At 34.2% G+C, this 17,609-nt stretch overlaps 2 protein-coding genes across 2 annotated transcripts; both read right to left on the minus strand.

Moving 5' to 3' along the window:
- Positions 1–618: 618 nt before the first annotated feature.
- Positions 619–10,299, minus strand: LOC111888086 (1-aminocyclopropane-1-carboxylate oxidase homolog 1). The gene is made up of 3 exons (XM_023884192.3): positions 9,728–10,299; positions 1,202–1,523; positions 619–1,009 (listed from the first exon to the last, which is right to left on the minus strand). Exons 1-3 carry the CDS (start codon positions 10,249–10,251, stop codon positions 749–751), a joined length of 1,107 nt encoding a protein of 368 aa, XP_023739960.1. The 5' UTR covers positions 10,252–10,299; the 3' UTR covers positions 619–748.
- A 5,688-nt stretch (positions 10,300–15,987) lies between these two features.
- Positions 15,988–17,400, minus strand: LOC111888088 (1-aminocyclopropane-1-carboxylate oxidase homolog 1). Its single transcript, XM_023884195.3, has 2 exons — positions 16,451–17,400; positions 15,988–16,368 (listed from the first exon to the last, which is right to left on the minus strand). Exons 1-2 carry the CDS (start codon positions 17,285–17,287, stop codon positions 16,123–16,125), a joined length of 1,083 nt encoding a protein of 360 aa, XP_023739963.1. The 5' UTR covers positions 17,288–17,400; the 3' UTR covers positions 15,988–16,122.
- Between the last annotated feature and the right edge of the window lie 209 nt (positions 17,401–17,609).

Consider the following 17,609-nt stretch of genomic DNA (forward strand, 5'->3'; position numbering starts at 1 on the left):
AGTACGTACCGAGCAACAAACAAATCAACGCTACTGAGTAGGAAAACAGTTAACTAGTATATATGCCAACGACAACGTTAATCATTAACAAGCTATGAGCAGCATTCACCAATTCATATGACCAATATAAAAGAGCATGCACTAGCTTTACACAAGTGGCATGTCGTGCATGCAGACAGACACCCATTAAAGATATACCATCACATAAGTGTAATATGGTTCGTTGTTCACGATGGAGCCTGATACGAACTCAATTATTTACTAGCCATGTGTCTTTATAATTAGTCAAGAATAATTGCATTTTATTAGGAACTTATCATTATGCATGCATATTTCCTATTTCTTTGGAGCATGTTTCTCATTACATTGATAAATCTAGCCTAGATTGGTTAGCATCTTCCAAATATCACTATATATGGCTATTAAATAGCTTAATTTATGTATTCCTTTGACTAGTTCCTAGCTCGATTTCTATAATATATGTGGTTGTCGTTCTAAAATATCCTCGTCTAGTCTCCTTGGACTTGCTACACAGTTAAAGTGTTCAATATTTACCCTTACATTTGTATATTGTCCACTTACGTACAAATAATATAACAACATGATAACTTTTCCAAATATCGTACAAAGAGAAATAACATATATATATCTTCAATTTAGATTACATGACCAGGACCATGAGATAAACATGAAAATGAGAGCTTCATCATGTATCGCTAATTCCAAAATCGATGTCTAATTGATCGATCTAGATCTTGAAATGTAGAAGAGCAGAAGTGCCATCGAGTCCTTTTGCCCTGTAGTAATCTATATATTCTTTCATAGTAGTGCCTCGATACTTGGCTGGATTATCTTCTGACAGCAATTCCTTGATTGGTTCAAGCACCCTTAAGCTCTCAGTGGGGTATTTCGGGTATTTCATAAAGAATGATGCCACCGATACTCTTGGACCAACCTTGTTTGCCATCACTTTATGTCGTGAACTCACAAACTTGTCATTTGTAACTAACTAAAATATTCCAACGATTATGATAAGTGGCAGATCGATTTAGAAACAAAAAAAAAAAACTAGGATATGTAAGCATTGGATAAGAGTATATATAATTATACAGGCAATATTAATATTTAATATGTGATTGTGATTTTGAGTACGCTATAGGTTGAAAATATATTAAAGCTTAAGATAGAGAGAAATGCATACCTGTAAAAGATCTCCAGCATTCAATACAAGAGCTCCGGGTATAGGGCGAACATTGGTCCATTGGTTTTGATAAAAGATCTTAAGCCCACCAACATGATCTTGTAAAAGAATTGTGATGAAATCATTGTCAGTGTGGTCATTGGTCCCTATTGTTAACTCTGGTTGTGGGCAAGGAGGATAGTAATGACCGAGAACAGCAAGCCCTTCAGCACATCCCATGTCTAAAAGGTGATTGGGGTCGAGTCCTAGAGCCTCGGATATCAACTCGAGTATACAAGATCCAAGTTTCATCACTTGCTTTGAGTACTCCAACATAATATCCCTACAAGTATATCCAAAATTAAACAAACATATCGTGTTGTTATTGAGAAAGTGACGATCTCAATACCCAGGAATAGGTAGAGAATCAGTATATATATACAATAAATTTACAAATAAGCACCCTCACAAATAATGGAAATTACAAAATATTAATAGTGACTTATATCCCCCCGCAAGCGAAACGGGGGCAGACCAAGACAAAGCATATTCCGGAAGAGTTCAAACTCATGTCGAGGTAGACTTTTGGTAAAGATGTCCGCCACTTGAAGCTTGGTAGGAATGAACATTGTATGAAGCTTGCCATTTACAACTGGTTCCCTGATAAAATGATAGTCAAGCTCAATATGTTTTCCCCTCTTATGTGAGACCGGATTTTGAGAGAGAAATAGAGCACTTTGATTGTCACACAGGAGAGTTGGCCGACCATCAGGTAAGGCATGGAGCTCACGTAGAAGATGTGTGAGTCATACGATTTCTGCAGCCGTATTTGCCATTGCTCGATATTCAGACTCACAACTCGAGCAAGAAACTGTAGGTTGCTTTTTAGCGCTCCATGATATAAGATTCCCCCCCATGAATATCGAGTAACCATAGGTGGAACAACGAGTATCAAGACACCGAGCCCAATCAGAATACCCAACCAAATTGGTTGAATTAGGGCAAGAGAATGTCAACCCAAAATGAAGTGTGCCTTTAATGTACCGAAGTAAACGTTTGACAGCACGATAATAGTCTTCCGTCGGAGCTGGAAGAAATTGGCTCATGTGATTAACAGCATAAGATATATCGGGGCGTGTGATGGTTAAATATTGAAGAGCACCAACCAACGAGCGGTACTTGGTAGGATCGGAGAAAGGCACCCCAGCAACAACCAATGGAGTAGAGGATGATAGTGGCGTGGCCACGGGTTTGGATTCAAGCAGACCTACCCGAGATAAAATATCATGTGCATATTTGGATTGACAAAGAAAGAGACCAGAATCCGTGTAAGACACCTCAAGACCAAGAAACTAATTTAACCGCCTAAGGTCCTTAATTCGGAACTCGTTATGCAATTTGCGAATGAAAGACCGAATGAGTGACGAGTGAGTGCCTGTAAGAATTAAGTCATCCACATAGACAAGTAAGTATAATAAGCAAGCCCCACGTTTAAAGATGAAAAGAGAGGGATCAGCACGACTGAATTGAAACCCATTAGCCACAAGAAAAGAGTGGAGTCGATGAAACCAAGCCCGGGGAGCTTGTTTGAGACCATATATTGCTTTATTGAGCCGACAAACATGATTTGGGAATCGAGAATCAACAAATCCCGGTGGTTGCTGCATGAAAACTTTGTCGGATAAGTCACCATGGAGAAAAGCATTATTTACATCTAATTGATGTAACGGCCAATTATTAATAACCGCCAATGACAAGACAACTCGGATGGTTGATGCTTTAACAACCGGGCTAAAAGTATGTGAAAAATCAACACCGGGTACTTGACTGAAACCCTGAGCCACGAGACGAGCCTTATGACGCTCAATGGAGCCATCAGCACGGTATTTGGTGCGAAACAACCACTTGCACCCTACAACATTGTGATTATTGGGACGTGGAACCAATGTCCACGTATTATTGTTATACATAGCATCCATCTCCATATGCATAGCATGCACCCATTTAGGGTCACTCATGGCTTGAGTGTGATGGATAGGATCACTTGAAGCAAATAACGCATGAGAGAGCCCATGACATAGAAATTCAGAAAGATCAGCTCGATGCTTGGGTTTAAAAATGCCAGCTTTGGCACGAGTGATCATTGAGTGTCCGGTGGGTGCCGGGGTAGTAGTGGTCGGCAGAGTAGTGGTAGTGGGTGATGGTGGTGGAGTAGGGGAGGAGGGTGTGTTATGAATGGGAGAGGGACTAGGGGTGGTAAGTGGGGAGGAATGGTAGTTGGAAGATGAAGGAGGAGCGAATGGAGATGAGTCGTCATTGGAGGGAAGGGTCTCGGGAAACACAACACTTGGTGGTGAAGGTGGACATAGGTTGCATGGCGCAGGTGAAGGCGTAGGGGTGGGTGGTGTAAGAGGGGAAGGTGATGTGGATAAGGAGGGTAGAGATATGTCATTGAGAAATGTGTGAAGGGTGAGGGTAGAGATATGTCATTGAGATATGTCATTGAGAAACGTGTGAAGGGTGAGGGCAGAGAGAGGTGTATTGGAAGGTATGTCTTTGTACGAGAAACTCATCTCATCAAACCGTGCGTGTCTGGTGATATAAATTTGTGATGTAAGTGGGTCAAGACATTGATAACCCTTATATTGGGGGTTATATCCAATAAAGATACACGCAATACTCCTTGGAGCAAGTTTGTTAGAGGTATAGTCCCGTAAGTACGGATAAACCCAACAACCAAATGGTTTAAAATTAGCATATGAGGGAACACGACCAAACAGAACTTCAAACGGAGACTTTGAAGAGAGAATCTTCGTAGGCAAGCGATTAATAATGTAGATCGCGGATGCAAAGGCATGAACCCAATACGAGGCAGGTACATGAGCATGAAAAAGCATCGCAAGACCTGTCTCAACAATGTGTCGATGTTTCCATTCGACGCGACCATTCTGTTGCGGAGTATAGGGGCACGAAATCTGATGAAATGTACCATTGTGGCTAAGTAACGTTTTTACATTATTGTTCAAAAATTCAGTTCCTCCATCGCTTTGAAAATTTTTTATTTTAGTGGCAAATTGAGTTTGAACAAACTTCATAAATTTATCAAGCACACCAAAGAACTCAGATTTTGCTTTGAGAGGATAAAACCAAGTGAATCTTGAGTGATCATCAACAAACGACACATGATAACGATAAGCATTAACCGAAAGAACGGCGGATGGCCCCCATAAATCACAATGTACCATGTCCAAGACACGTAAAGCACATTTTGAATTAAGCTCAAATGGTAAACGACAAGATTTAGCTAATTGGCAAGGTGAACATATGACCGGTTTCGGTAAAATAGAAGAAACCTCTAAATGTCCCAAATTAGGTAATAATGAAATAGTATCAAATGAAGTGTGGCCCAATCTAGAATGCCACAATTCATAAGAGCCTTTATTTTTATGTTGAACAAAAAAGGGCTTGAACTTGTGGAGCCGCAGACAGCACATATAGCCCATGATCACACTTTCCTTGAACTAGCACTTCCTTCGTTGAGCGATCCTAAATGATAAACATATTGCGGGAAAAAACAACATCTACATCATTGTCATGAGTTAGTTTACTGAGAGACAATAAATTTTTGGTAAGGTTGGGAACAACCAAAACATCATTTAAGCAAACATTATTCGCAATGGTGGAAGTACCAACACGAGAGATAGGAAGAGAAGTGTCGTTACCAAAGAGAACCGAGGCATCCCCAACAGAAGGTGTGGAGTTTGTAACCGATGCGGAAGAAGAGACCATATGATCTAAGGCCCCAGAATCCACATACCAATCTGGTGCAAGAGTGTTCACATGACATTGCGCATGAAAAGCACGAGCAAGATCAGAATCACGAGAAGGAGATGCATTAGCAAAAGATGCAAGTTGAGGACATGAATTTGCGTAGTGGCCATTGGTACGACAAAGTTGACAGTGAGGTGGTCGACGACCACGACCACGACCACCCCGAGGGTTGCGACCGCCTCTGCCACGAAAACCAGAAGAAGGAAAAATGCCCTGTCGAGTTAAGGATGGGACCTGTAAATGAGGTGGTTGAATAGTAGTCTGGGGAGACGCCAATACAGGGTGATGATGGTCCTGTTGAGCAGCAAAAGCAACATGAGGGGTGGATCCACGAATTGATTGGAGGAACATTTCATGCCCCTCAGCATGTGCCAGAAGATCACGAAAAACAAAAGGAACACGGGAGGCGCAGACAACAGTAAAGAAGGTCTCAAAAGCAGCCCCAAGACCACAGAGAAACCAATGGGTCTTGTTTGATTCATCAACAGGTTGACCAATTCCCGAGAGTTGGTCACAAATATTTTTAAATCTTCTACCAAATTCAGAAACAGTGAGATTACCCTTCGTGAGATGGCGTAATTGATCACGAAGGGTTTGAATTCTCTCCATGGATGAGTTGCCATAAGCCCGTTCAAGGGCCACCCAAATAGTTCGAGCAGTGGAGAGACCCGCAATTTCAGAAAAAAATTCCTCAGAGAGAGAGGCATGAAGAAGAAGTATTGTGCGTTGGTCTGCTGTAATCCAATCCTGATAGGCAGGATTTGGAGTTGATTTTGCTGCATCCGAAAATTTAGGTGGGAGAGACGAAGATCCATCGACATGCCCTAGCAGCCCTTGATAAGTAAGAAGATGCGTCATCTGGTTCATCCACAGTAGGTAATTTGTGGATGATAGCTTGATAGTGATTAGATGAAGTATGGTGTTCATGGGGAGATCAGAATCGTGGGTAGAGGATGAGGTAGAAACCATTGCTGAAAGAGAAGAAAAGAAACGGAAAAGGGAAGAGGGAAGAAGAGGGAAAGAACCGATCAAGGCAGAGGAATTGGAAAAGAGCGCTCTGATACCATGAGAAAGTGACGATCTCAATACCCAGGAATGGGTAGAGAATCACTATATATATATATATATATATATATATATATATATATATATATATATATATATATATATATATATATATATATATATATATATATATATATATATATATATATATATATATATATATATATATATATATATATATATATATATAATAAATTTACAAATAAGCACCCTCACAAATAATAGAAATTACAAAATATTAATTGTGACTTATAGTTATAATATACATTTTGACTAATGTAACCATAGTTTCAATATCGGGTGACTTATAATCATGTCATGCTAACATAAAATTTTGACGAAATTAAAAATGACTACATATTTTTCACAAATATTCGATATTTGTTGATGGTTAATATTTTAGTTGACAAATAATACACTTAAATCCCTTACTTTTGAAAAAAAAATTGATGACAAATATACTTCCTCATAAACTATTCTTTAATTCCACCTATTTCTACAATTGTATTTTTTCCACAATTGTATTGTTATTTTGGAAGATTGTTTAAAAGGATAATGAAATGATTATAATTGAAACTAGTATTTATTAATGATTAAGACAAATCTAGATATTGATAGTATTAACCTTACATTAATTTATATTTTGATCGATACATACAATATAACTTTTCACCAAATTTAATAACACAAAGTCCTAAAAGGGTTATGTTGACCACATAAAAGCTTTTTTTTTTTTTTGCAGTTGACTCAATATATTAGGCTGGAGGGAGTGGTGCCACCGAAACCGCACTCCCTCCCCCGCCACATCAGCGCCATGTCACTTTTTACCACTCAAGTGTGGTTTCTTGCCACACCAAGGGTGTGGTGCCACACTTTTCATTTCTTTTATTTTTTTGTTTTTTTTTTAAGTATTTTAATTTAATAAAACTTCTTTTTTTTAACTAATTTAATTTAATATACCTTCTATTTTAATAAAAAAAACATAATTCTTCATTACTTGAAAATAAAAAAACAGTACATTGCGTTACCAAAAAAAACCACACACATGACATTGAAATAACCCTAGAAATTTTAAAAACATAAATAAAATAACTAAAGGAAACTACATAAAGTCGTTCTCCGAGAACTCGTCTTCGGGGTCATCCGGTGGATCCAAATTAAGGTTAATGTTTTGAACCCCGTAAATGTGTTCCAACAAGTCATTGCGAAGATTGTGAAATGTTTCAGTGCAACGTATCTCTGCTCTTCTGTTTATATACTCTTCGCCACCAATTTCTATTGGTTGTGTCTCTGGTATGATTTCTTCCTCGTCAAACGCACATATCGCTCTTCCTTCGTCTTCAATAATCATGTTATGCAATATAATACATGTATACATGATTTCTTGAAGTTTTTCCTCCAAAAGCACGCTCAACATCCTTCCTAGCTCTTTCTTGAGCTCTCTTGAATTTCTTTCGTCTAGAACCATGTGGAGCTGAAAACGACTTAACAAACACAGCATACTCAGGATAGATTCCATCGACCAGATAATAACCATACTTATATGGCGTTCCACGCACTTGAAAAGAAGAATCTGGTGCAGATCCATCGTATATGTTGTTAAATATTGGTGAACGGTTAAGAACGTTGATGTCGTTAATCGAACCAGGAGAACCAAAAAAAGCATGTCAAATCCACATATCTTGTGATGCAACTGCTTCAAGTATCACCGTTGGGTGACCATGATCACCTCGGTTAAATTGCCCATGATATGTTGTAGGGCAATTTTTCCATGCCCAATGGAGACAATCTAAGCTTCCTAGCATTCCAGGAAACCCATGAACACTAGCATGATGAGCTTGCAATTGCAAGATGTCATTACGTGTAGGCTTACGTAAATATTTTGAACTTAAAACTGAATGACAGTTTTGCAGAAAAAATGGAGACTGTCTCATGCTATCCTAGCAGACATCCTAAAACTTTCGTCTAACGCATCAGGCGGAATGTCATATGCTAACTGACGAAGTGCGGTCGTGCATTTTTGTAACGGAGTGAAACCGGGTGTACCTCTAGCATCGTAGCGTTGTTAGAAAAAACTGCACTCCCTCGTTACATCTTCAACTATACGTTCGAATAAACCTTTGAGCATTCTGAAGCGCCTACGAAAATAATACCCTTGGTAAGTGGCATTCTCTACAAAATAGTCTTGCACCAAACGTTGGTTGGCTTCTTCACGATTTCTGTAAATGTATCTTCGTGTTCTCTGTTGAGAACTTGCAGCTGCGTTGTTACATACAACGTTGTATGTTTGTTCCGCCATTTGAACACACGCAATAACGGTATCAAAAATAGTCTGAAATTCTTCAGAAGATGAAGAAGATGACATTTTTTGGAGAGTGGTGATTTTAAAATAAAAAAAATTGAGAGAGAGAAGATTGTGTTGTGAAAAAAAATTAAGTTTGATATATATATATATATATATATATATATATATATATATATATATATATATATATATATATATATATATATATATATATAGGAAGGAAAGAAAAAGCAAAAGGGAAAAAAAATAAAAAAAATAAACGAAATTGCATTCAACGGTCAGATTTTTGACCAGCCAATCACATTTCGCGGTCTTCAAAGGCCGTACTGCGGTCTCAATGACAGGAAACCGCACCATGGGGGCGGTGTTCCCTGCTGAGGTGGCACCCATGTGTGGTCCCAAACTGCACCACACCGTGCAGCCTTATACGTATACAGTTAAAATAGGTCACTTTCAAAGGTTAACCAAATCAATATAGATCCCACACTATTCAGTATATAGTGAAATATAAATAATAGCTAAATATAAAAAGTCTCCATCAAAAATATTATCATGGTAGCTGTGATAATGCGTTAAAAGAAAGATTGAAAAACAGTGAAGCAAACTAAGAAATCTCAAAAATCGCATCAAAAAGTGGAGATTGAGAAATGTTGAAGAAAAAAAGAAAGGAAATAGAAGTTCTCACGAAGAAAGAGCAGATTGTCTCGTTAAAAATTTTAATCGGAGAAATGTAACATTTTTTATCTTCGCCAAAAAATCATGGGGTAAATGGAATCTCGAAAAGCCAAATAATAATTTATTATTTCGTAGCAGGAAATTATCAAAAAAGTCTCAATATTTAGAAAAAGTTACACATTAGTCCCACGATTTTTTTTTTTGAATGAAAAAATCAGAAAACCAACAAAAATTTTCAGTTTGACCATTTTGACCGGTTAAAACCGATACAAAATTAATTTGGGATTATTTCGTAAACTAACCTAAAATATTGTGATTTTTCTGGAAACAAAAAATTTAATGACTAATATTTTGAGTTTACAGAAAAGTCTCAATATTTTGGGCTAGTTTACGAGTTGGTACCAGTGTCAACCAGTTAAAATAAGTCAAATTGTAAATTTTTGTTGGTTTTTAGGACTTTTCCATTTAAAAAAAACTATTTAGACTAAAATGTAACTTTTTCGAAAATATTAAGATTTTTTTTTTTTTTTGAGATTTCCCTTACGCGATTGAAATTTTAATAATTACTTTAACAATATTATTATTACTTAATTTTAAATAAGTAAGAAAAATATAAAAAAAAAAAAAAAACTCAACCATATTTGACTGGATCATAAAAGTGAAAGTGAAACCTGCAAGGAGATGGCAACTCTTCTGGTTGAGGAGGATTAGGATACATGGTGCACAAGAAAGAGTCTCGCCAGTTAGTCACCGGAGCAGAGTACAAGTCAAAGTTGCTGTTATACACCACCCTTCTCCTCCCACTTTGATCCCTGGTGTACCACTGTTTCTTCACTTCATTATCTTGCTCATGAAACCCAATCACACCTTTCGTCATCTCCTCCAACATGCTAATCGGAATACCATGATTCACCATCTGAAAGAACCCCCAACTCTCCAATGCATCTTTCACTTTCTGAATCACCTCCTTTCGCCGGATCGGGTCTTCATTGATTCCTTCGAGATCGATGGTTGGAAGATTAAGCTCTTCGTCGGAGTTTTGGTTTTCAGGTGAAGGTAGGCGGAATATCCGAGGGACCTCTGTAACTCCGGCATCTACAAGTCCTTTCACGCCGGTTTTGGTTTCGTCGAACGCCGTGAGCTCGGCTTTCCGGTCATAGTTCCGTGTGACTGCAGAAGTGCTAACTAAGACCATCTTCTTTTGTCTTGTTTGGCGGCTATTACTATGTCACTAAAGTTACTTATTGTTATATATATATATATATATATATATATATATATATATATATATATATATATATATATATATATATATATATATATATATATATATATATATATATATATATATATATATATTGGTTATTATATAGTCGTGATATTTAATTTCTCATGTACAATATTCATGGATAAGGATCTGAAGGTCATTTTTTTTAATGAGGTGGAGATCATGCATCAGAAACATTATTAGTTGTTTTGTGACGAATTTTAATCATTTACTGTGTTTGTTTTTGTTTCTTTTAGTTGTAGAATTATTCATCAAACTTGCTATTTGATAAATATTTAATGATCTAAACGGGATAAACTAAAAGATGCACATGCTTACAGAAAATAAAAATACAGATGTTATATAATCATGTATTTCTTTATCAGATTGGTTCTTTGTTTATTTTATCTTATTGATTTCTTTGTATAACAATTTTAAATTTTTAAAAATACATAGATAGTAATACATACATAACTAACTAGCGGTTAGCGGTTGGTCGGTTTGAAATATTTTTGGTCCAAACAGAAAACCAAACCAACTGAATGAAATTTTTCAACACCAAAACGAAAACCGAGTTTCAATTCGGTTTGGTTTAGTTTGGAAACCGAGGAAACCAAATAATCTAATGTTTTCTTTAAAAAAAAAAAAAAAAAAAAAAAAAAAAAAAAAAAAAAAAAAGTTCAATGTTACAATTTTCCAAACGTAAATTACAAAATTTCAAACATAAAATACTAAAGTTCCAAAAATAAAGATATGACATTTCATACAAAAAGTGATAAAATGATACTTGTACCGGCTAAAAAAGTAACTTGTTACTTCCAAGTTCCAAACAAAAGTATAAAATATGAAGTTCAAAAGTTGTTCCGAGTGAAAACCTTAAATTGCTAAAAAGGCATATATATATATATATATATATATATATATATATATATATATATATATATATATATATATATATATATTAAATTACAAAATTTCAAACATAAAATACTAAAGTTCCAAAAATAAAGATATGACATTTCATACAAAAAGTGATAAAATGATACTTGTACCGGCTAAAAAAGTAACTTGTTACTTCCAAGTTCCAAACAAAAGTATAAAATATGAAGTTCAAAAGTTGTTCCGAGTGAAAACCTTAAATTGCTAAAAAGGCATATATATATATATATATATATATATATATATATATATATATATATATATATATATATATATATATATAATTTTATTCAATATATAAAATATAAAATATAAAATATATCTTTTAATTAATTACATAATGCAATTTGGTTTATCTATTCCGTTATGTTTAATCTTCGTGAGACCAAAAGTCAAACAAAAACCAAAATCAAAATTTGGTTTGGTCGAAGATCAAACCAAAAACAGAATTTGAATACAGTTTGGTTTGAAATCAGTTTCGATTCAATTTGGTTGTCAAGTTTTGGTAGCAAATGAAGAACTCGACTTGATTGCATTGCATCTAGATACTTTCGAACGTTTTGATTTTACTATCATTATTATGACTTTGATTTTTATTATGGTTTGTTAAAACTAAACAAGTGTTTATTTGGTTATTTATCTATATTGAGAATGAAATTAGGATGATTACTTTTAAATTATTATTAAAAATTTTAGTTTGCAATTTGTACATTATAATAAATTATTATTTGATAGTTAATGTCAATAACATAATCATTTGCAACCATATATTTATTAATCTGCGTAACGCATTGTACATTCGTCTAGTTTAATTATACTTTAGAATTTCATTTATCGATGAAGTATTTCACCAATTAATGACAAGGTTATCATAATATTTTTCAGACAAGTTTAGTTTCTTAATTTTCAAAAGCTTAAGTAATAGTAAAATTCCTTTGTGTTAGATATTTGTCACTAAACTTTTTGATTCTTACATTTTTGGTCCCTTGTTACAAATTTAGCCATAATATTTTACATAGTTTGGCAAGTTTAGTTTCTGTTGCCTTCTATTGTAAAAAAAAAATAAAAAAATAAAAAAAATAAAAAAAAACTCATGGCAAGGCCCCAATTTTTCTTATTAGTTCTTATAATTCCATATAACCAAAAGAATGATTTCACTAATTTATGCATAATAAAAAAATAAATTAATTAATTGAAAAAGAAACCATCAAAGGTAAAAGTAAATTACATGAATGGTCCATATGGTTTGGGATAATTTGAATATTTGGTCCCTAACTTATGTTTTTAACTCGTAAGGTCCCTACTGTTTGTTTTTGTTTCATGGTTGGTCCCTATAATTTGTTTTTGTTACGCGTATGGTCTCTATCTTATCGAAAAAGACTATTATTTAAATTGAGAAAAATGATGAGGTAGGTAAGGTAAGGTGAGAGGGTGAGGTTGGGGGTATATTTATTTAAATAAATTAAAAAATCAATGGCAAAATAATCTTTTTAGGTAAGACATGGACCAAGTGCATAACAAAAACAAACAGTAGAGGCCTTCCGAATTAAAAAATTAAGTTATGGACTAAACGTATAAATTACCATAAACCGTAGGGACCATTCGTGTAATTTACTCCAAACATAAAAATAGTTTTTACACATGACATGCCTAAGAAAATCTCTAACCCATCTATATTTTTCCCCCATAAATGGAGTAAATAGTGTTTCATCTCCAACCCTACTTCATTTTCTACCCATTTTTTACCCCAAAAAGTATATTCCTAGAATATTCCATTTTTATAACTTATATATATTATCAAATACACCCCTCTACTAATTAAACTCTATATTTATGATTAATTAATATAAATTAGTATATAAAATGATATTATAAATATTAAATATTGCATTTAAATTATAATTACTAAATAAAATAAACTAGAAATGTATAAAATAAAAATGAGAGAGACTAAAATTGGCAACCAAACTTCAACGCCATTTTTGGAGATATGAATAGTATTCCCCCATATATGGTGGTATACTATTCATATCTCAAAAAATAGATGTGAAAATGGGGTAGGGTTATAGAAGAATAAGGAAAGAAATGGAGAAAGAAATGGAGTTTGGAGGTGGGTTGGAGATGCCCTAACAAAAACATATCATAAAACTGTCCTAATTTAAATAAATCTCTCTATCTAATAAACAAAACCAAAAGTACATGTGTCCATTCAAAACAACTGAATTATTCCAAAGTTAAATACCAATTATACCCTTATTTGTTTCAACTACAAATCAATATCGATAAAACGCCCTGTTTTCTTTCCATTTACTCGGTGATAACAACTATAGATATTAACTCAAAAATTCATTACATAACCGATTAATAATAGCATGTTATTATGGTATCCGATTTGTATATAAGGTATGATATCAATTGCATTCAAATTGATCGTATTCTGCTCATTATATACTTCAAACATATGATATCAATCTATTAATCGTTCCTTTACAGCATCGTGTTTACAACATCATTCATTTGTAAATTAAGTTATGATTTGAATACCTGATATACCCCTTTGGCCTTTCAATATTAATGCAATCTAAAATGACGGACTGGAGGTACCTATACGAACGAGAAATCAGCGAGCTCATAGAAAATCTCGAAAAGATTAGCATCATGAAGGTGATCAATTCCATATATATTGCTCAATTTGTCTATTTATTTGTGTTTGCTACTGTCATTGATTAGTCAGACAATGAAGAACATCTCCTCCTATCCTTCTTCGTCCTTCCTTCCATCGTCGACAAATGTCTTTGATTCGAAGAACAACTCCATAACACAAACGATTCTAAAATATATTTCTCTTGCATCTTATCGCTCACCCGAATTTATTTCCATGTTTGCAACCAAGAACTATACGACTATACGCCCACGCCAACTTTTGGTTCTCCTATTTTCGAATTATTTGCAGAAGTGGTGGTTGGATATGATTTGCAGGTATTTATACATATCTCAAGTAGTGTGTAATTAGGGGTTTTCTCTCAATTATAAAAAGAAAATCGCTTGTGACTTGCAGTCAAATTATACTTTGTTAAATAAATCATATATATTTTTGCAGGGGTTTGTATAAAAACAATTCTGGTTATATGTAGTCAATATAATAAGTTTTGGTAGTAATGCCTTATCAGGGCATTTTTAATCAAACCCATGAAAGATTCCTCGAAGTAGCATGTATTAGGACTTAGGGTTTTGTAATTGTTGATTTGGGGAAGTTGTTTTACTTATATGTCTTCTATCTTTTATTCAACTCATGGTGTGTATGTATTATAGTATTATTTAATTGAAGATTATACGCCTACAAAAGTTTAAGTTCTATCCCATATTAATCAAGTTATTTTTTTTCTTTTTCATATACTATTTTAGAGTCCAACAATGATTTTAGTTGATTTCTATGATACTATGAAATAGCAAGAATTTAAAATTTAAAAAAAAAAAAAAAAAAAAAAAACACACTTTAATTGCTTGATGCACGTCTACTAAATTAGACTCATGAAACCATGCACGATATTTAACATTTATTATTGATTGCCCTTTTATAGGTGGATTTGATTATCATTACGAAAGTCTCATGACACTTCTTGAGAAGATTGGTCGATTGAAGATGACAGGAACGTAAGTTTTTATCTTTCTTGATTAGTATTGGCTGAGAAGGTGTAGTTGTGAGTGTGCATATATCTATTGTAATGTTAATTTAAAGTTTTCAATTTAAAAATAGGAAATACTTATGTTAATATGTTTGTTATAGCATCTATTTTTACTTCTTCTTATTACATCATTATACCTTCTACTTTTTCCTAATTATAAGACATTGTATTTTGAAATTTTCATGAGAGGTTTCATCAAATTTTTTTCAAATCAGTATGAACACTCTTTGGCAATGGTAGTAGACTAGCAGTGATGTCTCTTGTGGCAAGAATATGATGGATTTAGGTAGGTGGTTTTTTATGTTTTATTTCCTTTGTTTTAGTTTTGTTTGATTCTTGAATGAATGTGATGTACTATTGGCATGTGTTGGGTGGGAACAAGGAGAAGTAAAATATTTTGATTAGTCATTATGATTTAATATTATCAATATTGTTTTTTTTATGTCAAAGTATGTTGTTGTTATAGGTATTTATGTTAAACTAGCAAAAATTGTTTCTAAATAGTAGTGTCTAGATGCAAAAAATAAAGATAAAAAGTATGCAACTTTTATCAGGCAGCCCGTCCACCGGTTAGGGTTACACTAAGTTTTTTGTCGATGAATCCATAAGATTGGTATTATAGTTTTTTTAATAACAACTTTTATGAAATTTCTTATAATTGGTAATAATTATCGAAGTGAAAAGTCACATTGATTTGTCTCAGACAGATATAAGTTTTTTAACAAGTTTATGTTTATTGGTTATGATAGTTCTTAACAACAAACTTTTTTAAATTTTCAATAAAATTTTATAAATTTTTACCCGTGATTTCCACGGGTTATACTCTAGTAAATAAATAAAATAAGGATCAATCACACACATTACCTCATAGCGCGGGACCATTTAATTTACCCAAAAGTAAAACATATTTATTTACCCAAAAGTAAAACATATTTATTTAGATATTTTTTAATGGGTGTGTTTGGATAAGGAAAAAAAAGATGTGTATTATTTATTTCCACGTCAATAAGTTAACTTTAACTATTTGAATAGTTTATCATCATAAGAATATAGGAATAAATTAAATAAGCCGAATATATTTTCCCCACAAACACTTTTAGATTATTTCAACCACAATAAGCAACCTATAAGTTATAAACTATTAAAATAGGTATATAAAAAATCGTGGTATAATTTAGAGCTTCAAATGAAGCAAACGAGGAACACCATCAAGGCCTTTTGACAAGGAATATTGAATATAGTCTTGAACGGTGGTTTCTCTATACCTCGGTGGGTTGTCATCGGAAATCAGCTCCTTGATCGGACCATACACCTTCGTCGCTAACGAGGAGCTGAAGAAACACGCCACCGACACCCTCGGCCCTTTCTCATTTGCCACCACTCTATGCTCCACACTCCTCAATTTGTCATTCGATATCATCTGAAAAAGAAAAACGAAAAAAATCCAACAAAATTACTCCAATTTTGATTTTTAAGTAATCAAAATCAAAAACTAAACTTGCCTGTAATAGATCTCCAATGTTGATCACAAGCGCACCAGGGATTGGAGGAACATCAATCCATTGATTTTGATGGAGAATTTGGAGTCCTCCGATTTCATCTTGTAGAAGAACAGTTAGGAATCCACTGTCTGTGTGTTTGGTTGTACCCATGGTTAGTTCTGGTTGTGGACAAGCAGGATAACAATGGCCAAGGAATGAAAGCCCTTTGTCACAATCCAAATCTATTAGATGATTTGCCTTCAGCCCTAAAGCCTCTGAGATCAATCGAAATAGTAAGCTTCCTAGTTTCAGCACTTGATTAGAGTACTCGATTTGTATGTCCCTGCAAACCTCCGGCAATTCCTCAGCCGGCGGAGGCGACGGAGCCATAGATGTAAAGAAGGTATCTCTCCAGCTCGCGGCGGCGGAACTATACAGATCAAAATTGCTATTATACACAACTGTTCTCGTACGATCTCTTGTGTAAAACCGTTTCTTCACCTCCACATCTTGTTCGTGAAATCTACGAACTCCTTGAAGCATCTCGTCCATAACACTCACAGGGATCCCGTGATTCACTACTTGAAAAAATCCTAGATTCTCCGAGGCGACACGGATATTCTCCACCGTTGATGCTTTATCGGTTGAATTAAGGTCTACGATTGGAATCTCGAAAGTTATGGAGGTTTTGGAGGAGGTTTCCGGTGGGTGGATGAAGATGCGAGGTATTTGGCAGATTCCGGTATCGACGAGGCCTTTGACTCCGGTTTTTGTTTCATCGAAAGCTTTGAGTTCTGCTGATCGATTGTAGGATAAGATGAGTGAAGGTGGGGTTTCAGTTGCAGTGATGGAAGTCATTTTTTGTATTATTTGTGAAAAATGATTGTATTACTGTTCACTGAAGAATGAAGATTGAAGATAAGATAATAATACGTTTCAAGTGACTTTTGACGTTTTAAGTTTTCACATTTTTTTTTAATTAATGATCATATTGATATGTTTTATTGTTTTAATCGTATTATGAATAAAATATAATTCCAATTAGCACGTTTTTAGACAAACATGTTGAAATGAAATTAAGTCTCACCTACTAAGCTTAAAAACAAAAAGAATCAAATCGTAACAAAATTAAATCAATATAACCGGATCATTATTAAAAAAACAAGGCGGCTTTTTATTC

This window comes from Lactuca sativa, chromosome 3, assembly GCF_002870075.4.
Source record: "Lactuca sativa cultivar Salinas chromosome 3, Lsat_Salinas_v11, whole genome shotgun sequence".
Taxonomy (NCBI): domain Eukaryota; kingdom Viridiplantae; phylum Streptophyta; class Magnoliopsida; order Asterales; family Asteraceae; genus Lactuca; species Lactuca sativa.